Source organism: Macrobrachium nipponense, chromosome 32, assembly GCF_015104395.2.
Source record: "Macrobrachium nipponense isolate FS-2020 chromosome 32, ASM1510439v2, whole genome shotgun sequence".
NCBI lineage: Eukaryota > Metazoa > Arthropoda > Malacostraca > Decapoda > Palaemonidae > Macrobrachium > Macrobrachium nipponense.
The window spans coordinates 42,104,521-42,131,131 of record NC_061094.1 but is presented as its reverse complement, the minus strand read 5'-3'; the positions used below and the strand labels follow the sequence as shown (position 1 = coordinate 42,131,131).

Here is a 26,611-nt window from a genome sequence, read left to right as displayed (position 1 = left end):
GTGGGGAAATGAACTCGAGGCTGACAGACATGCTGATGGATTTTCAGTTTAGCTTGAGTTATTACCTTTTAGCTAAGTTGCCTCGTCTCTGCGACTGCTTAGAGAGGTGGAGATGCTAAATCAGCGAGTTTGTGTAGCCAGCATTAGGGTTTGTTGTAACTTCCCCATCTTTCAACGCCTCCTTTGAATCACAAGGGGCGTTTCGAGGCTTTACCAGACACGCAAGGAGTAGCAGAGCCAGAGGTGCCTTCCGACAGAGAGCTGGCTCTAGAGGCAGAAGCTTCAGAGGAGGCAGGGGAAGTAAGACCTCAACCAGTCAATGAGGCTCTGCAGGTGGGCGGGAGACTGTACCTCTCCCGGGACCATTGGACCTTCAGTTCGTGGGCCCACAGTATTGTATCGAAAGGTCTGAGGTGGAAATGGAAGAAAGGGCTTCCTCCACCAGTCAGTTTTCACCAGATTCCAAAAACAACCCTTCTAGACTATGCCAAAGACCTTCTCCAAAAGAAGGCAATAAAGAAAGTCAGTCACCTGAAATTTCAAGGACGACTGTTCAGTGTACCAAAGAAGGACTCGGACAAACGAAGAGTGATTCTGGACATGTCCCATCTCAACTCATACATTCAATGCGACAAGTTCTGCATGCTGACCGTCTCGCAGGTGCGGACCTTACTTCCCCGTGGGGTCGTCACCACCTCTATTGATCTTACAGACGCTTACTATCATGTACCGATAGCAAGAAACTTCTCTCCATACCTAGGCTTCAAACTAGGAAAACAAGCTTACTCGTTCAAAGTCATGCCATTCGGGCTCACAAAATAAACGCCACCCGAAATATTCACCACCAAACTAGGAGAGACCAGTGGTTCAGAAAAGCTAAGAGATCAAGGGGTAATGTTTAATAGCTTACCTAGACGACTGGCTCATTTGGGCAACCAATGACGAGAATGTCGCAAGGCAACAGCCAAAGTAATAGAATTCCTAGAATTCCTGGGTTTCCAGATAAACAAGGAAAAGTCCCGTCTCATTCCGGCGTCTCGCTTTCAATGGTTGGGAATTCAATGGGACCTAACCACACACAAACTATCTCTCCCGCCAAAGAAGCGCAGAGAGATAGCGAAAGCTACGAGACAATTCCTCAAGAACAAACGGGCTTCTCGTCTTACCCAAGAGAGAATTCTAGGTTCTCTCCAGTTGGCCTCAATAACAGATGTTCTGTTGAAAGCCAGACTGAAGGATATCAATCGGGTTTGGCGGAAAAGAGCCAACAAGTTCAGAGATAAAATCTCCTCGATTTCGCCAATATTTAAGAAAAGACTCCGTCCATGGATGGAAGTCTGGTCTCTCTCCAAATCAGTACCACTACAATTTCCCCCGCCCCCGCCGCTCTGATAGTCCACACGGATGCCTCTCTGAGCGGTTGGGGGGGCTACTCCCAGTACAAGAAGGTTCAAGGAACAAGTGGTCGAAAACATTCTGCCAGTTCCACATCAACGTCCTAGAGGCAATGGTCATTTTTCTGACTGAAACGACTAGCTCCAGTCAAGAACATTCATGTAAGACTAGTCTCGGACAGCGCAGTGATAGTTCATTGCATAAACAGAGGGGGCTCCAAGTCGAGCAAAATAAATCATGTAATGATTGCGATATTTTCGTTGGCAACGAAAAATCATTGGCACCTGTCAGCTACTCACCTGGCAGGAGTACGGAATGTCATTGCAGACTCACTATCCAGAACAACTCCGCTGGAGTCGGAGTGGTCCTTGGACACAAAATCATTCCATTGGATTTGCCAACAAATCCCGGGCCTTCAGGTAGACCTGTTCACCACGAAGTCCAATCACAAACTTCCGTGTTATGTGGCTCCCAATCTGGATCCTATAGCTCACGCCACAGATGCGATGTCCATAGACTGGAACAATTGGCAGAAGATTTACATATTTCCGCCAATAAGCCTCTTGATGAAAGTTCTGCACAAACTCAGATCTTTCAGAGGACAGGTGGCACTGGTAGCACCCAACTGGCCGAAGAGCAATTGGTTTCCTCTTTACTTGAGTTGAATCTCCGTCCCAGATGGATTCCCAACCCAAAACTGACTCAAATAGTACAAACTTGGACTGTGTCAGCTTCCTTAAGAATTCTGAATGCCCTAACTTTATGGACTTCATGAAGTTTGCGGCACAGAAGGATGCTAGTATTGACCCACTAAACATCCTGTTCGTGGAGTCAGACAAAAGAGAATCAACACTCAGGCAGTATGATTCAGCAGTAAGGAAGTTAGCCATCTTTCTAAACGAATCAGATGTCCAGAAGATGACTACGAATGTGGCGATTTCATTTTTTAGAACTCTGTTCGAAAAAGGCCTAGCCGCTAGTACCATTACGACGACTAAATCTGCCTTGAGGAAGATGTTTCAGTTTGGCTTTAATATTGATTTGACAGATTCATACTTCTCGTCTATCCCTCGAGCATGTGCTCGTCTGAGACCGGTGGACCGTCCTCACACGGTCTCCTGGTTTTTAAACGATGTACTCAGGTTGGCGTCAGATACTGATAATGAATCATGCTCATATATAACCCTTCTCAGGAAAACATTATTTTTAATGAGTCTGGCCTCAGGTGCCAGAATATCTGAACTATTGGCTCTCTCTAGAGAACCAAATCATATTGAATTCCTCCCATCAGAAGAAGTTCTGCTCTTCCCAGATCGTAAATTCCTAACAAAGAATGAAGACCCACAAAACAGGTGGTCTCCATGGAAGATTGTACCTCTCCACAGGACCCATCATTGTGTCCTATCGTTACATTAAAATCTTATCTGGGCAGAACTTCTGAAAGGTCTTCAGGTCCTCTTTTTATTAGAGAAAAAGGTGGAACCATTTTCTTGAAGGGAATCAGACAACAAATTCTTTATTTTATTAAACAAGCCAATCCAGATTCAGTCCCTCATGTCCATGATATCCGGGGAGTGGCTACCTCAGTTAATTAAATCCCCGACAGTATTTAAACGCCACTATCTGAAGAATTTAGGGGCCCTTAAATATTTGGCAGGGGCTGCAGGGAGCATTGTCTCCCCTGATATAGTCTAGTTTTTGTAACTCTATTATTTGTATTCTATTATTTTGCTATTATTTTTTTCCTTTTTTTCCTCCTGCCTTTCTGCCTTATGTCCCGGTCTGCTTTGCTCATCAACCCACTCCTGGACATGTACATAGTTCATAATTATTTGTTTTTTATGTTCATTACCTGTTGATTTTTCCCAGGATAGTATGGATTTGGTCATACTGGGTACTTTTTTACCATTTGTAACTTGCTATTCTTACATTGGTTATTAAAACATAATTTTAAGAAAATTTTTATTTTCCTTATATATCTATAAAATTTTGTGTTTGTTCATGAAACTTACCTGTCAGATATATATATAGCTGTATTTTCGGAAGTCCGACAGAATTTTAAAAACTTCCGACACACGCAGTGGTCGGCCAGGTGGTTAGTACCCATTCCCGCCGCTGGGAGGCGGGTATCAGGAACCATTCCCATTTTCTATTCATAATTTTATTTCCACTGTCCCCTGAGGGGAGGTGGGTGGGTACTTGATTATATATATCTGCCAGGTAAGTATGAACAAACTTTATTGTATCATAACAATATCATGTTTACCAAGCTTGTATGGCCAATTCTCTCATACTATTTCACCTGCCGACACAGGTCGAACCCAGAAAAGGGATTTTGACGCAGGAAAAATCTATTTCTGGGGGAAGACCTGTGTCGCCCGGTGAACCCATCCCTCTCTTTTCCTGGTCCCCTGCCCTTTAGCTGGCCCAAGCTTGGGTGCATAATTCAGGAATGGAGGTTTCGGGCAGAGTAGTAGTAGTAGCGAGCAGAAGGTAAACGTTGTAACGGCACCTATCTAGAGAGGGATTTTGAGAGGAGACTTCTAATTGGCAAAGTATCTGTGGTAGTGGCTTCTACTCACCCTTGTGCTATACCGACACCCTATATGGGTGAGCGAGCTGGAGGTAGTAACTCCAGTATTCCATATAGCTTTTTTCTCTGGTATATTTAGCATCTATTTATACCTAGAAATGTGTGCTACAGGAACATTTCACCGGCCGACACAGGTCGAACCCAGAAATAGATTTTTCCTTCGTCAAAATCCCTTTATTTTACTTAAGGTTGTTAAGGTTGGATTCCACCATGGGACAGGGGATTTTGTGGAATGTGATTTGGTTTTTGGAATGCTTTTATCTGCAGCATTTATTATAAAGTTTGAGAAGGATTCGCATGTTGTATTGTGATCTTCGTTATGTGGGAATGATGGTATGTTTCGAGTGTATAGGAAATATTTATCCCAATTAGCTTTTTGCATGTTATATCTTGCAGGTGGCAATATTTTGATATTACTTAAGTAGTTCAGAATGATTGGGAAATGGTCCATTCAAATTTCTTGGCTACATCATTTGAACATAATGAAATGTCAATTGAAGAAAAGGTTAGGTATGCATTTGAAAAATATATTGGAATTTCACTTTCATTGAGACAACACAGGTTGTGTTTCATTATAGTTTTTTTAATGTTGGTTCCGGATATGTCAGTGGGGTTATTAGTATCCCATAATGGATTTTATGCATTAAAATCTCCTACTATAAGTAGGGGTTCGTGTATACTTTTGCTAATAAGTTCAGAAAAATCACTAAAATTTGCATTGAAATTTGGTTGGTTATATAAATTACAAATACTAGTGATTTTACTTTTGTCAGGCATATACAGTTTAATAGCTGTTATTTGATATGGCATAGATGGTATGTTGAAAGGTTCATATGTTATGCTATTATGAACGTATATAGCTGTGCCTAATTTTCCACCGTCAGTTGGTGAATAACAGGCAATTTTATAGTTTTGGATATTTGTAGGGTTACTTCCTATATGTTGTAGACATATGCACATTGGGTTGTGGTCTCGTATGATTCTTTGTAATTCACCCTGACGTAGTCAGGTTAAGAGGCCATTTATATTCTATCGAATAATTTTATATTCCATTATTGGGAGGAATTGGTGTTAAATTCTATAAATTGATTGCGGATTTTACTTTGCCTCGTAGTTTATATGCATTTGGATTTATTTGTGGTTTTTTAATCATTGTAATTGTATTTTGGTTATTAGATTCAGCAGTTGTTTGTCTTTCATAATTGAATATTAATAAGTCTATTTTTTTATTTTATAATTTCCTTTTTGTATTTTAAGGATTCAGAACATAATTCGTTCTCATGTTAGTGTGTTAAAGGGCATTTCCTTAATTTAATAAAAGTGTCTATACAATTTCATACTGTGTCCTCTGTCTTGGTGGTTAGTTGGTTACATGTACCTATGAAGCACTCATTACACCCACAAGACTAAGCATGTTTGGTGATGTTAATTATTGGTTCAGAAGTATTTGATCAAGCTTTAGAAATTTCTAGTTTTGTAATTCTATTGGTCCTTTTCTGTAGTGACAAGGACTGTCAGTTTGAGGGGTTATTTGTTTTGTTGTTGTTAATTGAATACTACTTGGGTCTTGTGGATGGTTGGGGGGTGATAGTTATATTTTGGATTGGTTTAATGGTATGATTTTCATTAGTATTATTTGGTGGGAATTGTAAAGAGTGATTAATTGTTTCTTTACTGTCCAGATGTTGGCTGTTGATTGAGATTGAGGGTAATTGTGTATTTCCACTTGTGATGAGGTTAGTATATGTTTTTTAAAATATTCTCCTGGTAAGTTGGAGTTTCTTTGGATTGATTGTAATTTTCAATATTCATTTTTTTCCCTTAGGTGGGGTTCGTTCCAGTATTCTTTTCTTTTTGTCAGTTCGATTATCATAATTTAACTCCTCTTCCATTGGAAGTTCTTTTCCATGGATAACTGAATCATCTATGTTAGTGGTGGTATTGGTTGGTATAATATCACTTTATTTTGGGTTTCTGTATTATTGGTAAGAAATTTAGTTTCTATGTTTATATTATCTTGTTTTTTATTGTGCTGCTTGATGTCTTGATTTTTAGTCACATTTGAAAAGGTGGGGGTTTTGGATGGATTATTAACTCCTCTTACTTTTAGCTCGAGTCTGGCTTCCACGACTGACATTCCTGTCCTATTTATTAACAACTGAAGTTCTGTGTTGTATTGGTAAAATGAGTATTCTTTAGATTTTGCGTGATGGGCTAGTCCACAATGAATACATTTTGGGTGATTACAGTTCCACTTGCCTTATTACAGCATTTTTTGTATGTGTCCATACCTTGAGCACTGTGTACATTGTAGTGGTTTTGGAACGAAAGGACGAACTTCTCTATTTTGTCCAAGAATTTTCATTTTAAGTGGTAGGTATTGGCCTGTAAATTTTATTTTGGCAATGTTGATATTTTTATTTTTGTCTTTCCTACTTGAAATCAAGTATATTTCTAGATCGTGAATATTGTTATATCTCAATTCTAATGAGTCTAACAGTAGCTGTTTTGAAGGAAGCTCCTGCTCGCTATTGGGTAGGACAACCAAAAAAGATTCACAACTGCCCTTCACCGTCTCCACCATGTAACGTACTGGTCCCAAGTCTCCATGAATGTTAGGAGGTTGCAACTGTCCATATCGCAGAACCTGAGTCTGCATTTATCCCCGAAAGGTATAAAACGAGACTACCAATAGATAATCCCTTATCACCTAAAGCCGAGCTGCATAATCAGACAGGAAGCAAAAGTGTTCTCACTTCTCCCCAACCGAGCAAGTATGTATAAGCATGAGGACATTACCCTGCAGCATCAGAAATGAGTTAGTTGTTTTCCTCACTAAAAAACTCCTGCTGGCAACAAACCCTAATGCTGGCTACACAAACTCGCTGATTTAGCATCTCCACCTCTCTAAGCAGTCGCAGAGACGAGGCAACTTAGCTAAAAGGTAATAACTCAAGCTAAACTGAAAATCCATCAGCATGTCTGTCAGCCTCGAGTTCATTTCCCCACAGGAAAGAGAAAGAGAGCGAACCTCCTACTAAAGACGGTTAAAGGACCAATTAGCGTTTTTACAGCAAGAAGCGGCCTTTGGCTCGCCGTGACTTTAAAAGACACAAGACGACAAGCCAAGGCAGACCCAAAGGGAGATTTGTGCACCCGAGGACGAGAAAAGTTATGAAATGCTCTCTAATTGGAGAAAGCGTTGGTTCTCTTCTCCAATGTTTAGAGGGCGCTGAAATACCCTAGGACATTTAAGACATATTCTCTATGTGGTCTCTTTCCTCAACAAAATGAGGATACAGCAAGGCATAGTGTCGCAACAAACACCGACCAGCCCAAACGAGTTCCTTAAACTCCATTCAAACTCTTCTTCCATCAGCGGGCAACGGGAGGAGACAGCTTGCGACAGGAGGTAAACAAGTGATCTTAGAAGATTGCTCTTTCTCCGCAACCCTTGACAACAAAAAGCGACACTTGTTCATAAGAGGTGACAGCAGCTGAGTGCTGTATTGCATCCACCACGACTCAATGAGAGGAAGATGGTTTTAAGCGACTCAGGACTGGGCCAAGTCCGCACGAGTCAACTGCGTTCCCACAAGTCAACAACGTCCGTAGTCCGCAAGAGTCGACTGAGGGAAAGAGAACGAGGCGCTAGAAGTGGGAGGCGGTGGGAGAGGAGTTACAATGACTCTCCTACCTTGTCCGAAAGCGATCGTACATACATACTTGAAAGCATTCCTATATGAAACTAAGTTAGAAATCTCTGAAGCTAGAATCTCTAACTTGGCAAGAACTTTAGATGCTACAGATAGTGTAGACTTGAAAGAGAAACATTAAACGAGGCAGTAGTAAGAGATTTGCCGATAGCAAGGAACGAACACAAGCATTACGAAGAAAAAGGAATATGCTAGCAGACGAGAATTTAGAATAACCCAAACATGAGAGATATAAACAGTCGACCGAGTCGACACATCTAAATGTGTAAAACTCGCTACAGATACATTACCATCTCAATAAAATATCTATACCTATATTATATATTATTAAACCTATGCATCCTAACACCTCAAACTAGGTGTGAAGACGACAGAATGCGCCTAAGGAGCGAGCATTAACTGCTTACCGAAAACGGTCCTTATGCGAACACAGTCCTAGGCAATCGCTTTAACGGTCCTTTGGTAAATGCTTTAACCCCTTCTTTACCGGGTGGGTGAGCAGAATGTAAACATTGCGTTTGCTGCCGAACTGAATCTCTCGGTAGTGACTAAGTTTGGAGGGGTGCCGATCGTAAAAATATTTGCCAAAAATACACTAATCAAGAAAGGCTAATGAAATTATCAGGTATGATTAGCACTATAATAACGCATATTCTGTTAGTTTTATCATCCTACAGGGAAAATAAATAATTTTATGAAAAAAAATGTGAAACTCAGTGTCCCTTGTACAAGGGACACTGGTGGTCGGTGAGAAAACTACGGTCTTGAATAGAAAATTCGGTCTTACAGAATCTGTTGGTATATCGCACCTGGAACATGCACATAAAGTATTACAAAAATAGAACCGTAAATAAGCACGTAATAACAAAAAAAAGAGCAAAAACTAAAGCGAAAGCCCGCCAATAAATATGGAAATCGCAAATTTTATAGTATATCTTTCAAAAATTGGTCTGTCATTTTCTACGTTTTCTAAGATTAGTTTCATCACAGAAAACAACTTTAGGGGCATCAGGGGTATCTAAAACTAATTTTTCAAGTTTCTTGTCCTCAGAAAAAAATCGCTTTCTCTGGTTTGGTTTTTTTATATATATAAAGTTACTATAAGGCTTTATTTCTACCTTCATTTATCTGGTGTTCATATCTTTTATTTGTAAAATGTAATGTGAATAAATAAATAAATACAGTAAATGATGATACAACTGGTTTTTTACTTGGGTAGAAGTTATTACATGTTTACGCTTGTCTGGTTTGTGATTTTTGTTGAGACACAGTTCATCTGTCACCTACACACTACTATAAGCAATAATAATATTTTTTTGGGTTCATCATACGGTCTGGCATCGTGTCATAATGTTTATTTTGCTCCAAAACTCTTCAAACCGAAATTACAGAATGATTGGAAGTCCCTATCTGAAAAGAGGAGTTTTGGTGGTACTACGCATACCACCTTTATGCACCCGGTGCGGTGCAGTAGACTTGAATGGTGGTACCCACCTACCTCCAAACAAACTTTCGGTAATGAAGAGGTTAAACGAGATTCAGACCATGAAAAGGGCGAAGTAGGTATTGGAGGGCACAGAATCCCATCGTCCCGAGAACCAACCCAGTTCCCTGGCAGCGGACGCTACCACCTGTCGCAGGGCAGTCCTAGGCTCAGGCTACGTACAGATGAAGGCACCAATACCTTACTTCTAACAGGGAATGTGAAAAAGAGCGCACACTATGGAGGGATTCGGAACGTTCCTGTCACGAACTCAGTTCAACAGGTATTAGAACTAAAAATAGGTTTAATGTTCTAACTTCTCGTTACGCTTTTCCTGAACCGAATGGGGAACAGAAGGCGGAGCTACAAAGGAAGTCAATACTAGCCTACTAAAATGCCTAGTCTGAGTAGGGATAGCCTGATAGGTTTAAGTCCTGACCTTACTAATTTCTTTCACAATCTATTAGTTTTCCATCTTTCCTATATCTCACATATTCAGGCATAAATTTCTCAGAATAATTCCCTACATTCTTCACATCTAGTAGTTCGAAGATCACACTCTGTACCCTTGCAAGTACAAAGGAATGTTGATCAACTTCCAATTTCAATATCCTGGTTACACCAAAAACATTCCTACATAGCCTAATGTTATTGGTTTGCTTCCGGTGGAAGATATCCTAGGAAAAGGAAATTACAATACCATAAACAGGTGTAAAACAGCCAAAATTCATAAATACCAACAATCGCCTAGCCGCAATGGTGGGAAGGAGAATTCTGACCAGAGCTAAAACATTTGAAACACACCTGGTGGAAAACACGTAAACTAGACAGTCATCCGGGCAGCCATTCAATTTTTTTTTTTTTTTGAATGACAACTCGCCTAATTGGCGGGGAGATATGGCTAAATTTAACAGTAGGTAAGATTCATCTCAAATAATTGTATTCCAGCTCACTAAGACATGGAAAAACAAAACATTTCATGAAAATAATCATGTCAGTCAAAATAAAATATAAATAATTTATACGCAGAACTATTAATTACCAACTACTCTTATTTAAACTTAAGTTTATTTTGAGAGTAAATAGAGCAGTTGAAAAGCCTGACTTTTCGTAGCGCACAAACTTATATTCTCTCTCTATCTCATATACACATAAGTTTCTGTCTGCCAAGGTCTGAAGTTTCTGACTACAAAAATAAATTTCCTGATACAAACCCATCAGTTTACATATGCCTAACCCGAAGTCAAGCAGCTCTGGACATATACCACAAAAAACCTAGTATCAAACTGGTATCAAACAAATGTCAAAACACTGGGAACTAGAAAAACATGCTCCTCTAAATTTGCTGAAGGCAAAAATTTAAAATACCTTCCTTCTGCCAAGTACCATCCGGGGTGGCAGCAGTAAAGTAAGTGGTGAAACCCTAAAAAATTTCACTAGGAAATTAACCAAAATCTACTTCACTTATGTAAAAATGCAACATATGGAATACATGGTTTGTTCATGAAACTTACCTGACAGATATATATATAGCTGTATTTTCCGAAGTCCGACAGAATTTTAAAAATTCGCGGCACACGCAGTGGGTGCGGCCAGGTGGTAGTACCCATTCCCGCCGTGGGAGGCGGATATCAGGAACTATTCCCATTTTCTATTCATATTTTTTCTGTCGCCGGTCGGTAAACAACTGTTTACAGACCTCCGCCTAGGATTTTGAAAACTTCATTAGCCGCTTAAGTATCCTAATTGTTATTTCGATTATTAACTTGGATTTGTGGCTAGGCATACGCTAGCGTAAATTTTTCATTGCATTTGATGTCTGAAGCTAGTTAGCCTAGTTTCAGACTTTGTTGTCTGCATGGTAAGGTGAGGCTACCGAAATTCGGTAGACACTCGCTTAGTATAGATGACGTTTACATGTTTTCTTGGCATAAGTTCAATGTAATTAGTGTAAGGTGTGACTGATTACGGAAGAAGGAGGATTCATGTACGCATTTTAGAGCGTGGTTAGAATCAGAGTTTTCCTCCACAGTAAACAGAAGTTAGAAATAATGAACCTTCTAACCTCCTGTAGATTTTATTTTGCCTAACCCTGTGGTATGGCTTACGGGCCTAGAAGAAGTGTCTGCTAGAGGATTACATCAAGTAATCTTAGACTAAAGTGCTCGCTCTCCATTCAGTGTTGTGAAGTGTAGTGTCCCTTGTGTTGTGGAGGGGGCGTCAGATCGGCCCCATAATGCCTCTAGGCCTGGACCTCTGTCGGACTCCCAGGACTCAGGGAGAGGGCATGTCGAAAGCCGCAAGAGGGTTACGGGGGCTCCCCACCGATCTGGCGTCCCTTCGGCAGAACCTGTTGACGCCCCGGTGCACGTGCACGAATCTTGAAGGATTGCTTCTCGTCCTCCGAGGCGTCCTCCCCGCGCAAGGGTTGGAGCTCTCGGAAGGACTCGCGCCCTCTAAGAAGCTTTAGAGAAGAGGACGCTTCACGTCCTCTCTCTCGTTAGGGGGGAACGTCAGATCGGCCCCATAACGCCTCTAGGCCTAGACCTCTGTCGGACTACCCAGGAAAACCAGGGAGAGGGCATGTCAAAAGCCGAAGGAGGGTTACGGGTTTTTCATGCTGATCTGGCTTCCTTTCGGCATGTCCTGTTGTCGCTTCCCAGGCTGCCGAAGATCGAGCACGGCACGAAATCTTGAAGGATTGCTTCTCGTCCTCCGAGGCGTCCTCCCCACACAGGGGTTGGAGCTCTCGGAAGGACTCGCGCCCCCTAAAGAAGCTTTAGAGAAGAGGACGCTTCACGTCCTCTCTCTCGTCACGAGAGGATGAAAGAGTAAAGAGACCACATTTTTCCCTTTTAGAAGAATGACTGGCTCTTTTTCTAAGGGACATTTAAGGAGGCTCATTCATCTTGCCAGAAGAGTGATTTGAGCCTCCTGCGAGAACGCTCATGTATATATCATTATACATTATAAGGAGGCTCATTCATCTTGCCAGAAGACGTGATTTGAGCCTCTGCGAGTGACCCGCTCATGTTACATTATTAAGGAGGCTCATTCATCTTGCCAGAAGAGTGATTTGAGCCTCCTGCGAGTGAACGCTCATATATCTGAACGCTCATGTATATATCACTTATACATTATTAAGGAGGTTCATCATCTTGCCAGAAGAATGATTGAGCCTCTGCGAGTGAACGCTCATGAAGTTAGAGCTGTTTCAACCTCGCTAGCATTCCAAAAGAATATGGTAATCAAGGACATTCTTGATTCCACCTTTTGGAGGAGCAACTCAGTATTCGTCCCCTCTCCTCATTGCGCTCCGTATACGTTAGGTAACGTTCGCTTTACTTCGATAAAGCAAGCTGATAAGTTTGACGGCCGGCTAGCTGCTTTGCACAGTCAAACAACTTATGTCTCTGGTCGACAAGCACCTTGCGGAAGACGAAAGCCATACGTCTTCCTTTAGTGTTCACACACTTCAGGAGCAGCGTGCGGTTCTCCAGGGAGACTCGCATGAGGACGTCCCTTAAAAATATTCAATGTCATACGCAAAACGCGGTTCGTCATAACATTGAGATTGTTGGCAGGTCGCTCGCCAGGACGCCTCTTGGCGGGCCTTGCATGCATCAAGGCGCTCAACGAGTTCCTCTCTGAAACGTCGTTAGAAGACTTGGTGTTCTCTGCTCAGACACGCTCGTAGCTAAGCAGGACGTTTTTTGAGGACGCTCGGCAGGACGCTTTCCAGGACGCTAAGCAGGACGCTTTTGAGGACGCTCGGCAGGACGCTTTTCAGGACGCTCAGCAGGACGCTTTTGAGGACGCTCAGCAGGACGCTCAGCAGGACGCTCAGCAGGACGCTTTTGTGGACATTCGCCAGGACGCTTCGGTGGAAGCTCGGCAGGACGCTTTGCGAGAGAAAAGACTTGTTGAAGGCGTCTTATTTGCTGTTGAAGACATTTCTTTACAGAAATTTTTAAAAGGGATTCGGACGGAGTTAGCGGAGAGACAATACCCGAATTTAATTTTTTCTTCTATCCCTCTTTCCTCTTCATCGATTTCTTTGAGAATCGGGAAGATTATATACTCGAATTCCTGGGTGACTTTCGGTCATGTTAAAGGGTTTTCCCCTATTAGCAAAGTGCTAATAGTTTTGTCAAGTCAGGACGTTTTCCCCATTGTCATTTAAGTGGGGGCCCACCCTCATAAATGGGGTAGTTCTCATTGACATAGATTTTAACGTTTTTATCGTTTAAGCGGATAAACTCATTAACAAATTTCGGAAGAGCTCTCATTCATTTTCAGAGGCTCATCCGGGGTTAAGAGAAAGACTTGTAGACTTTCCAGAAAGTCTTTTGTCCAATATCATAAGAACATTGAACGGTCTTTTTCGATACAACGTTTCTCTCTTGATGATCTTTTAAAAGTCTCGTTCATTAGAACGTGGACAGTCGTTTTCCTTTCTTTCTCTTCCTCGTCCAGGAAAGATGTAGTAGAGAATTCGATGTTTTCAAATTACTACAATACTTACGTAGTTTATCGTGGCGTCATTTTGCTAACGCATGGGTCGAGTCATATACGCATATCGTATTTACCTCTGCGGATAGAAGCCGAAAGAACTGTTGTTCTAATGTATTTATTTGACACTCCCTTCAACCTTCCAAGAGTTTTCGGAGGAAGAACAACTCTTCAGGTATTGTTACGACAACACCAACTCAGCTTCTGTATTTAGCGAATTCTGTTTCGTTTAAATAGGCCTGCTTGAGAGTTTCTTTTTGCTCGATATCATACCTATTCATTCGTAAAGGGAGTAGCTGGCAACTCAGCCAGTTAGTATTCTGTTCACCATTGAAGCTTTCCTTCGGAAGATTCTCCTTCACTCTCTTTGATAGAGATCGAAGGTGGTCGATCTCCAATCCTTATATTGTTTTCTTGAAGGAAAGAATTTAGGATGGAGCTATGCGTTGTTCAGAATCCTATAAATATACTCTACGTATATTAACCTCGCGACATGATTCTACAAAGCAGTTGAATGGTCCTAGGGGTAGGCGCATATCCTAGTTTTTCTACGGATTGCGACTTAGACGAGAAGTATTCTAATTGAACTGCAACTCGGGGTTGCCTGCAACCTCCCAGGAGTTTGTTTCAATTTTATATTCTTATGGTTTTGTCACGACAACACCATTTCAACTTTTATATTTACCGAAATTCGTTTCGCCTAAATATAATTGCTCGAGCATATCTTTTATGCTCGGTGGTTCTAGCCGAACGCATTCCTTTGTGGGATATGGATTACCTGCAACTCAGGATGACGAGTCGCGGGAGCTCAGGCTCTGCTACTGCGTATTGAACTGCCTGTGCCAGGCTGATAGCCGCTCAGTATCAGCTGGGCCTCCGAGATGCACGGTTGTTTATGTCTCTCTCTCTCCCCTGCTTTGATTGACTACCGAACCTATCTCTGCCCAACAATCTTGGACTTAGGTCTCTGATTAAAGGGGATTCTCGCAATTATGAAGGACCATCTACTGCTGTGACGATAGATTCCATCGTCTTTGATATTGTGAGAATTTTCAACAGAGATATCTTAGGGACTTATTAGTTTTACTGTTTACCGCACGGTAAACAGAAGTCTGGACAAGTCTCCCGCTGCATGCACTGATAATGCTAATGATTTTACAGACATCTGAGTTTGTCTGAAATATCTCATATTCGTAGGTGTACAATTGTTCATTGTTCATCCCGAATTAACAGATATGTCATAAAGACGTCGCCTACTCTCCGACCTGAACAGCTCTACTTCCAAATGTTCAGCCCATGAGAAGCAGTTCTTCAGGCGGCTTTCCCCTGTGTTTTCATTACTGAAGAACGCCCCGCTTTCATTGCAACTACGACTTCTCACCGGACAGCAATGAAATAGCGGTTAGCGTTTTCAGTCATTTGTAAGCACAGGTTCAGAATCTTGAGAATCTTTCTCTCGATTCGTCTGTGAAGACGTAGGTTGCATTCAATATCTACCTTCGTCTTCAACGGTACATAGCGATAAGATCTTCAAGAGATGGCAGTCTCTTGGCCAAGGCAAAGCAGTGCTGCCTATTTTCAGTGTTCAATCGGAGGAGGCCGTTTCTGGAGTAAGTGAAGGGAAATGACTATTCCTCCAACTCGACCTCTGTGAATTTCCTTATGGTTCTATCTTTCCGTCTGAAGTATGAGTAAGCTAGAAGTCCTAACTATTGTAGAATATGCAAATTGTTGTTGACGGCCTCTAGGCTCAGAGATTCGGTTCTGTCAAACACAAAGCTTCACGATCTTTGAGGTCTGTGGAGATCTTGAAAGACTCTGGATCAAAGGTTCCGGCATGGAACTTAGACGTAGTCTGAGTTTCTGATGCCAAAAAGCATTTCGAACCTATCCTTTCTGCGAACTTATTACACGTGACCAGAAAGGCTAATATTCTAACCGCTCTAGCACGGCAAAGAGGGTTAGTGAGGTTTTAGCCATCATCAGAGGTTTTGGCTTTAAAGGACATAATGCGGTCTGTCCTCTAAGCCTTCCGTTCTTGATAAGAACGAAAACCTGTCTAACCCTTGACCCGAAGGCTTGGAGACCAAGGGTATGGCACAATTTATTGGGCAAGGGCATTAGAGTCCTGTGCCCTGTAGGCTCTCTCAAGTTTTATCCTGATAAAACTATAGAAAGTCAAGGTCAACGGACAATCTGCGGTGCTCCGTAAAAAGACCAGACTGGTTCATGTCCAAGAACACCCTGGCATTATAGCCAAGGAGGTTCTTTTAAGAGGTCTCATTCATTAGTTGGCATAAAGATTTGAGATTTTTTCTTAGTATGAATGCTCAAGAAGTGAGGGCGCGGGCCTCGAAGCAATTTTCAACAGAACATGACAACTCAGTAACATCCTGAGTGCCACGCTTTAGCGAAGCAACTCTGTGTTCGCCTCACACTCCCGACAATCTGCGGTGTTCCGTAAAAGACCAGACTGGTTCATGTCCAAGAACACCCTGGCATTATAGCCAAGGAGTTCCTCTTTTGAAGAAGGGTCTCAATTCATTTATGTTTGCAGAAAAGATTTGAGAGTTTTTATTAATATGAATGCTCAAGAGGTGAGGGCGCGGCCTCGAAGCATTTCAACAGAGCATGACACTCAGTAACATCCTGAGTGCCACGCTTTAGCGAAGCAACTCTGTGTTCGCTTCACACTCCCCGACGGGATGTGAAGACGACATTTGAGATCTGTAAGTCGCTAGGACCATACATTTCCGTAGATATATTATTGGGGGCAGGAAGCAACACGAATCCTATCCTATAGAAAAGGGATAGGTGTGCTTTTAACTTTGAAGGGTTGGTCGCTTGAGGCGCGTTCCTTTTTCTTAGCCTAGAAGTTATGGAACTAACTTTGATAGGTTAGGTCAGGTGGTGGTTTTAGCTTCGGTGCCCTCAGAAGTATGGTCATAGGGTAGGGTCTAGTCACATTGTGGTCACGTCCCGTTGACAGATCATCTAGAGCGCACCAGCATTACAGGTCTCTACCTCGCTGGCAACTCTATATAACGCAGAAGCAGACTTTGGTGACAGTAATCACGAAGTCGGCTATGCTAACAGGTGAGGAACCAAGATGTATATCATCTACTTAATTTAGTTTCCCAAAAAATCCTATTCTGTCTCTTCCCACCATCCGAAGGTGGGATTCAGCTATATATATATCTGTCAGGTAAGTTTCATGAACAAAATGTTATTGTTATAATACAATTAAGTTTGTTCATACTTACCTGGCAGATATATATAATTAAAGTGCCCACCCACCTCCCCTCAGGAGACAGTGGCACTGATTAAAAATATGATAGAAAATGGGAATAGTTCCTGATATCCGCCTCCCACGGCGGGAATGGGTACTACCACCTGGCCGCCCCACTGCTGTGCCGCGAATTTTTAAATTCTGTCGGACTTCGGAAAATACAGCTATATATATATCTGCCAGGTAACGTATGAACAAACTTAATTGTATTATAACAATAACATTTTATGATACAATAAATAAGGAATGAAATAATTTTGGTAAAACAACTGGCCAGAAAATATTATCAAGTTGCTAAAGCCTCTATTCAACAAGCTTTGAAGGAAAATTAAGGCTCTTTCCTACTTGGGACCTCAAGATCCATAGGCTGTATGCACACCTAGCAGACAGTTTTCTTATGCTATCTTGGATTCATGAAGAAGACTGTTGGGTAATTATAACAAATAGGTTTGCTAAACAAATATGTACAGATGTCATTAAACATTCAAAAATGATATTGTTATGATACAATAAAGTTTCATACATACTTACCTGGCAGATATATACATAGCTATCGAAAACTGGTGAAAACTGACTGGTGGAGGAAGCCCTTTCTTCCATTTCCACCTCAGACCTTTCGATACAATACTGTGGGCCCACGAACTGAAGGTCCAATGGTCCCGGGAGAGGTACAGTCTCCCGCCCACCTGCAGAGCCTCATTGACTGGTTGAGGTCTTACTTCCCCTGCCTCCTCTGAAGCTTCTGCCTCTAGAGCCAGCTCTCTGTCGGAAGGCACCTCTGGCTCTGCTACTCCTTGCGTGTCTGGTAAAGCCTCGAAACGCCCCTTGTGATTCAAAGGAGGCGTTGAAAGATGGGGAAGTTACAAGGGCGGCCAAACTCGAAGGCTGTTGAGTCGGTTGACTCTGCAGCAGAACAAACTGTTGTTGTGGCTGTGCCTTAGATGTCAAAGGCTTGTTGATCTGGGAGACAGGAACTGCTTGCACTACTGTCTGAGACTGAGAGGTCTGGAAAGGCTGATACTTCCTAGGCCTTTTCCTACCTTTCGATTGTGGTCTGGGTGTCTCGAACTTCCTTTTGAAGGGAAGTCCCCAACAGACACGAAGGTTCTGGTTAGCTCTAGCCGCCTCACTGAGGACGCTGTTAACCATGTTCTCAGGAAAGAGGTTGGCTCCCCAGATCGACGCCTTTATTATCCTGTTCGGCTCATGCCAGATGGAAGCATTAGCAAAGACATGCTTCCTGCAGGCTCGTCTAGCCACTATAAAATCATACAGGTCCGACTGAAAGGCCTGTAATAGCGACTTTGTCAGGACCCGGAATAGAGGCACATCTGCAAAGACTTTAGCCGTCAACTCTGCAGTGGTGACTGAGTTAATTTACCTGCTCAGCCTGCATCTTGCTTCGAATTCCGCCTTAACCATGGGGTCTGGAATTCTAGGCAAACGTTCACTGAATTGTGTGGAGGCACACTCTGGGTTGAGTTTGCCCACCGTGAACGTTGCCGGAGCGCCAGCCCAACACTCTAGGTCTCCGGGAAAGAGCAAAGAGGTAGCCTCCGTCTCTTACAGCTGAGGCATAGGTTTGTCATCCATTCCGGCTTGCAGTGTCAATTCTGCAATCTTTGACATGCAAGGAGTCGGAACGTCCTCCGGCGCTACAAACATGGTATAGCAACCTTTGTGGGGTGTCAGCTTGGTGTTGACACACTCCCATTCCGTGAGGGTGCGGACCCATGCCGACTAAGCCTGATCCCTAGGGTAGATAACCGTCTCTTTCGGGACCTTGTCTACCCTGACCAACGCTTCCTCAGCTAGTCTAGCATAGCCTGGGAAGGGGAATTGTAGGCCTGATGGGAAAAACTCATAGTCTTCCACGGGTTGGGTTCCGCAACCTTCAATTGTAAGCTTGCCCTCTGAAAACGGGTCATGCAGAGCCAACCGCCACGGGTTGCTATTCTCGAATGGCGGAAGCTTGGACGCGTCTGGCACCGCAAAGGACTGCGGTGTGTTTCTGGAGTGGAGGAATCCGGTCACCAATTCCTCCTGGGCCTGTAACCTCTGGGTCAGAGACATGATGGACTGACCCGAAGTCTCTAGACCTGAGGTGAGTTGAGTGGACATCGATTCGAGTCTTGAGTCCACTACTTCGCTCATCTTCCGCATGAGAAGAGTAGCGAAAGCCTCTTGGTCGAAGCCAGACTGCCGGTCTGACTTTGGAAGACTTAGCTCTCGACCCCTTGGGTGGGGGAGTAGCTCTAGCCAAGGAAGTCGAAGGCTTGGGAGCCGATGACGACCTGGCGGAGTCTGCCGGAGAAGGCTTGGCTGGTTTACCCGCCTTCGGCAGGTACTTCGTCTTCAAGGTTTTTACCTTGGGGATTACCGAGCCCGACCTATTCCAAGTGGAAGTGAACTTCACAGGGAAGCCCTGAAAGGAAGGAGGAGAAGGAGTTGGACTGAAAGGAAGACTAGTCCCACGACTACCTGCCTCACTTACCTCCCTACCTACGTCCTGTTCCTCGGTGGCCATAGGCTCTCGGTGCAGGCTGATGGCCGCCACCTCCTCTGTTACAACGTCACACAAGCCCTCTTGGTCCTCCTGGGGGGCTTGGGTCTCCTGGCGGATACGCTCAATGATGGGAGCTGCTACTCCCGCCGGTACTGCTGCCGAAACTGGGGCGTTGGGGTAGAGGAGGGCGCACAACTCCTCCGACAGCACGTAGGGTTGGCTGGCTCCCACGTTTCTACCGAACCCCCCTACCCAGGCCTTAAGGGCTGACATCGAGGAGGTCTTGAGTGCCAGATCAACTTGTAAGAAATAACCAAATTAGGTTCCCCAATGCCGGGGAATTTTCCCAAACTACATGTGTAACATAAAATTCAGGGTAACAATGAGGCGAGTATGCTACCTACCGACTCATCTGTTACGATCCTAACTAGGTCGTAACACACCGTGCAGGCTTCTGGGTGCCAGACCGCGCGTCCCTCCAAGTGGATGGCGCAGTTGGCATGAGACCGGCAGGCCTCATGCCCATACGGCTTGTATAGGACGGCCGGACAACCCGCCTCCTTGCATCGGACCATCTGTAAGTTGAAAAGATAAATGATTATCGTCAGATAATGCTGCCGGAGTTAATTCCGGCGGTATGAGTACACTTCAACTAGATATTTAACCAGCTAAAGGCAATTTCGAGTATAAGCTTCAACTTACTTGTTATTAATAAAGCTCTGGATGTCTCCGCCTGCTCCGGAATCCATACTTGGGATCGTCAAAGCTATAACCAGCGGAGAGGGCCTGATACGAGCAGAACAGGGGAATAAGGCAAAACCTAAGCCTGAGTCTGATCGCACCAGAGTAGAGTAGCGAAACCTAACCAATTGTAGGCGCATTCTCTGAGTCCAGTTCCGCCCCCACCGGAGTGGGGAGCAGCGATAACATAGAAGATGGAAAACAGAGTGGCAGGAACAACGGTACGTAGAACTCCGGTGTATACCTTCTGGCGCATGTGATAGTAGACCACACTTCGCCAGAATAAATACAGGCCCGTAGACATACCAACAGAGGTTACATAAAAAATTTTCTTAACATTAATCTCTGAATGTCTTCGCCTACTCCAGAATCCATAATCTCGTTATCACATTAGCTAAAATCGGCGGGGTTGGGCTGATACGAGCAGAACAGGGAAAATAGGTAAAACCTAGGCCTGAGTCTGATCGCACCAGAGAAGAGAAGCAGTTCCAAGTCAATTAGAAACGCAGCTCTAAGCCCAGTTCCACCCCCACTGGAGTGGGGAAGCAGCGATAACATAGAGGAGTATGGAAAACAGAGCGGCGGAACAGTGGTACGTACAATCCAGCATATAGCCTACTGGCAGATGTGGTGGTAGACCCCACCTCGCCAGAGAACACACAGGCCCGGAGACATACCAATAGAGATTACACAATCTACTAATCACCCAATCTCCTCCGACTGATCCCCTGGATTAAGCTCTACGCTTTAGCTGTCGTTCATCAGTAGGATTACTTGGGCAGCGAGCTAACTAGGCAGCGCCGGAACGAGTCCGGGACAGGGGTGGGGGGGGGGGGGGGGGGGGGGGGGGGGGGGAGTGTCTGGAGGAGAGTGGACGAGTCGTGATCTCCTGGCCTTAGCAACCGATCAGTGAAAAACCACCTCTCGGGAGCCGTAAACTAGCCTACCACTAAAGGGGGCAGAAGACGGTAGGCCAACTGACACCCTAAAGGGGGCAATGGCCCAGGCTACACTCAACAAAGACAATTCATAAATTAATTGATGAGGAATTACTGGAAGAACTGCGAAAAAGAGGGGGGGGGGGGGGAGAGGAACGCACCCAGCTAAGATCCCATTCTAACCCTCCGAGATCAGTACAGATCCGGTCAGGTAGGCTAGTATGGCCCCAAAAAGGACGTCATGAAGAGGACGGATAGAACCTAAATCAACCCTCCAAAATTGAATCTTCCGATCTGGTCAGGTACGATAGATCTAGGCCCAACAAGCATGATAAGAGAGAGAGACTGTCCTGGACCACCCTCCAAGCAAACATATCTGCCTGGTCGGGTAGCGGTAAAAGGGGGCACAAGGGTGGTGGGATATACAAGACTGCCTGGCCTACCCTCCAAAACCTAGCCTAGGTCTGGTCGGATAGGCCAGGGAAGGACATCGTGAAGAACTTCCAACCTCATCAAAAGTAAAACAATTATTTGAATAGTTTATCACAAAAGTGCATATAATCAAGTGCATTACGGCCAATTCTCTGATACTATTTCACCGGCCGACACAGGTCGAACCCAGAAAAGGGATTTTGACGAAGGAAAAATCTATTTCTGGGGGAAGACCTGTGTCGCCTGGTGAACCCATCCCTCTCTTCTCCTGGTCCCCTGCCCTTTAGCTGGCCCAAGCTTGGGTGCATAATTCAGGAATGGAGGTTTCGGGCAGAAGTAGTAGTAGTAGCGAGCGGAAGGTAGACATTGTAACGGCACCTATCTAGAGAGGGATTTTGAGAGGAGACTTCTAATTGGCAAAGTATCTGTGATAGTGGCTTCCACTCACCCTTGTGCTTTACCGACACCCTATATGGGTGAGCGAGCTGGAGGTAGTAACTCCAGCATTCCATATAGCTTTTTTCTCTTGTATATTTAGCATCTATTTATACCTAGAAATGTGTGCTACAGGAACATTTCACTGGCCGACACAGGTCGAACTCAGAAAAACATATTGGGTCGCAACCTTAACAGACTCAAAACTCGCCTTAAATCACTCAACAAAATTCCCTATAATATAAACTTATTAAACAAAATAGTTATTTCTGGGCTCAGCCGTGTCACTCCGTGAAATACGTTCCTTTAGCACTATTTCTAAGGTAAATTATTGCTAAAATACCAGAGAACTGCTAAATTGGACATGCCAGAATATTCTGACTCGCTCACCCTTTCTAAAAGGGTGTCGGTATGAATCTGGGGTGAGTGCAAAACACTACCACAGCAGCCTCTGCAATAGACATAACAATTAACCACATTAAACCACTATATAACAAATATACAGCCAAATTTAGAAAAACAGTAATAGCTGAAAAAATCGCATCATGGAAAGAATATGTCTAAAACATATCTTCAAACACATCCACAAGGGATATCTGGCAAAAGGTAAGGAAAATCAATGGAAACATAAAACCTCCAAGAAGTGCAATACATCTAAATGGAAAAATATTCCATGATACTTATGAAATATCAAATATAATTGGAAAGCATTTTGAAAACGTCAGTGCTTACTCTAGCCTAGATATAGTACATTTTCAAAATATCAGAAAACAAAAAGAAAATATAATACTCAATTTTGAAACTCTTGAAGACCTGGAATATAATTATATTTTCAACATGGATGAACTAGATAATGCCATGAACTCATGTCTTCCCTCTGCACCAGGATATGATAAAATATTATTTGAAATGATAGAAAAATTAGCTCCTATAGCTAAATCATATTTATTAACATTTTATAATAGTATCTGGCTAAAACGTGTCTTTCCTGATAAATGGAAACATGCCATAATAATTCCAATAAATAAACCAGGAAAGGATGCAAGTAATCCATCCAGTTATAGACCAATATCCCTAACAAGCTGCCTATGCAAAATCTTAGAAAAATGGTTAATGAACGATTAACGTATGTAATAACGAAAGAATCCATTTTAACACCAACACAATCAGGTTCAATAGCTGGCAGATCAACCCTAGATCCCTTAACACATTTAGAAGATCATATCAAAAGGGGATTTAAAAAAAAAATTAACAGTAGCTATATTTTTATATATAGAAAAACATACAATACTACATGGAAACATAACATCATGCAAAAACTCCACTCCAAGGGACTTAGAGGCCACTTACCAATATTTATTAAGAACTTTTTAACAAACAGAACTTTTCAAGAAAGAGTAGAAAATTCCTACTTGGTAACCTATAAACTGGAAGAAGGAATCCCTCAAGGTAGTGTCTTGAGCTGTACATTGTTTGCTTTAGCAATCAATGACACTACTGTAAATTTACCAAGTGGTGTAAAATACAGTTTATATGTTGATGACTTTGTTATTTACTATACGAGTAGTAATTTGAGACATGCTCAGAGAGTTCTCAGTACTGCCATTTCAAGTATATGTAGTTGGACAAATTCAGTTGGATTTAAATTTTCAACTGATAAAACTAAAGCAATCATCTTCTACAAAGACAAAAGATGGCTGAAGAACCAAACAATCAAACTTCACCTTTATAGCACTGAAATACAATTTTGTACAAAAATCAAATATCTAGGAGTGATATTTGATCAATATTTAAATTGGAAAGAGTACATCAAATACATTAAAGCCAAGGGCATCAAACCCCTTGCCATATTGAAAAAGTTATCACACACTAACTGGGGAGCAAAGCGAGACATTTTATTAATGATATATAAGGCAACAGTCGTATCCATAATAGATTGCTGCTGTCCAATATATTCATCTGCCTAAGAATCTGCATTAAAAACTCTCAATGCAGTGCACCATGAAGGCATGCTATTGTGCACAGGAGCATTCCGATCGTCCCCAACAAGCTCGCTTCTGGTAGAGGCAGGTGTGTTGCCCTTGAAACATCACCGTAATTTGATAGCAATACGAAGAGGTCTTTCACTGCAAGCGGGATCGTCTCCTGCAGCAGACTGCTTTCAAAATTGTAATCCAGTAACAGAAGTTAATAGTACTAGCTGTTTCCCAAAAAGAGCTAAGTACATAATGAACTTGCATAGATCCAATTTTTCACCCACCAATGGAATTGCCACCACCGTAGATTTTAAAACGAATAAAGATATGTATCTCCCTGTCTTACCTGCTTAAAAAGCAAATGACAAGTACAGAAATGTACTGCCAACTTGCTTTGGAGCACATTAGAAGAAAAGGAAACAAATTCATGGTATATATACAGATGGCTCCAAAAATAATGTTAGAGTAGGAGCATCTGCATATTCAAAAAATATGTTAATCAAAAGAAGCCTACCTTTGATATCATCAATACTTACTGCTGAAGTCACAGCCATACAGATGGCTCTTGGTATGATATCTGAGGCAAAAGCAAGTGTCTGTTATTTTCAGGGACTCGCGTAGCGCTATAGATGCTATGACAGTATAAATCAGTAAACCAAATAGAACAGGAAATACAAATAAAAATTCATCAACTCCTCCAATCAGAATTATTAATAGAAATATGTTGGATTCCAGCACATGTGGGAATAAAAGGAAATGAAATTGCAGACTCAGCTGCCAAATTAGCCAACAATTACACATGCCCCAGTGTCAGACTGGATAACATCTGTTAAACCATTGATATGCCAGGATTGGAAAAGAGAATGGGCCTTAGTGCCAACCACAAATAAACTTAAAAACATAAAAACTGAAGTGTATGCATGGAGGACATCCTCACAGGAGGAAAGATCAACAGAGGTGATCCTAACAAGGCTCCGTATAGGACACACAAGATTCTTGCATGGCCACTTCTTGTCAACACCACATGCTGACCCAATAAAGTATAATAGATGTCAAACACCCATGACAGTGCAGCCTTTACTTACTGAATGCCCAAATTGGACCCAACAAAGATCAAATTTATCTATGGAATTCAAAAATGAAAAGTATTCTTGCTGAAAGCAAAAATTTTTCAATTAACAACATCATAAATTTTTAAAATAAGACAGGTTTCTTAAATAAAGTCATTTTTTTTTTCTCTCAGGATTAATCCCTGAGGACCAGCCCGAGAAGAGTCTACTTGAGACTCAGAGGTCTGAAAAAACTAAGCCCTATTAATAATAATAATTGATAGGGCTTTTGGACCCAGGCACAGGGGTCCCTCATACTGCTTGTATTTCATGCTGGCTGAATCGAAGTGGTTTTCTCCACAAGGCTGCTCTTTGCTGCATATATATGAGAGCCTTGCTCCCTGAATGGAATCCAACTTCTGGTGGTAGTATAATTCACCAAGGATTCCAGATCAGGTGATAATGTTTTGGGTTTCGTACAAGAAACCTTTAGCTCGAATGGCTGAGCGGAATTTTGTCTAGCTGCACTACCCACCAACCTCTCCTTAATGTGGGAATCAGCTAAATTTAACAGTAGGTAAGATTCATCTTAATATAAATTTTCATAATAAAATTTATTATTTGGATACTTACCTACTGTTAAAGTAGACCCACCCAGCCTCCCCACAACTTATTGGGCTGTCAAGGAGAATTCTGACAAGAGCTAAAACATTCGAAACACACCTGGTGGAGAACAGGTAAACTAGACAGTCATCCAGGCAACCATTCAATTTTTTTTGTTTGAATGCCGACTCGCCTAATCAGGTAGGGAGATATAGCTAAATTTAACAATAGGTAAGTATCCAAGTAATAAATTTTATTATGAAAATTTATATTATCATGCATGTGAACCTGATACAGGGTTTGCTCACTGGAGAAGTGAAATACTGTATTCCTTGTTACTATTTTCAGGTCAGAAAACATCTTCGCCTGCCATAGTGTGCTGTGCTGTTATTATTGGGGGATTTTTTCTAGGAGTGGACCAAGAGAATGAGGCAGGTTAGTAGTTGCATTATTAACATGGAGATGCAATAATTTTTTAGTAAATGAAAATAGCACTTGTGGTCTTTCTTACATTAAGTATCTTTAACCATTAATGCACGTATATCCTCATATGTGTAGCAATAACAGGTTTTGGGTGGTGGACAGATTCACTCATGGTGAGCATCAATATTATGTGCCATTGATTTGGAGAAATCGGGCAGGAAAGAGGTTCTAATACTTCAATGGCCCATACATTCACTAATGGTAACTTCTAGACTGGCTCAGAACAACAATTAGGTGGCTCATGAGTTAGTTGTGATCTTGACTTCAAGGGAGCATGTATACTGCCTCTCTCTCTCGCCCACATGACGTCTTTTTATAAATTAGCTCATGAATATACCCAGGGGTGATGTTGGTTTTAGTTCTTATCTTTTATGATATTATCTCAATTATAATTGTAATTTTGCCAAGAAAAGTGCAAAGAAATAGTGCTTTTAGAAAAGGCTGCATAATCCAAAAAAAG

At 42.4% G+C, this 26,611-nt stretch overlaps 1 protein-coding gene across 3 annotated transcripts in view; it reads left to right on the top strand.

The window, feature by feature from the left end:
- The window catches only part of LOC135207139 (GDP-fucose transporter 1-like), a 45,577-nt gene extending 19,469 nt beyond the window's left edge, over positions 1-26,108 (top strand). For all 3 annotated transcript variants that reach the window (XM_064238729.1, XM_064238731.1, XM_064238730.1), the window contains exon 5: positions 26,017-26,108. In XM_064238729.1, the coding sequence (XP_064094799.1) occupies positions 26,017-26,108 (92 nt within the window). The remainder of the gene's footprint in view (positions 1-26,016) is intronic.
- Positions 26,109-26,611: the final 503 nt, after the last annotated feature.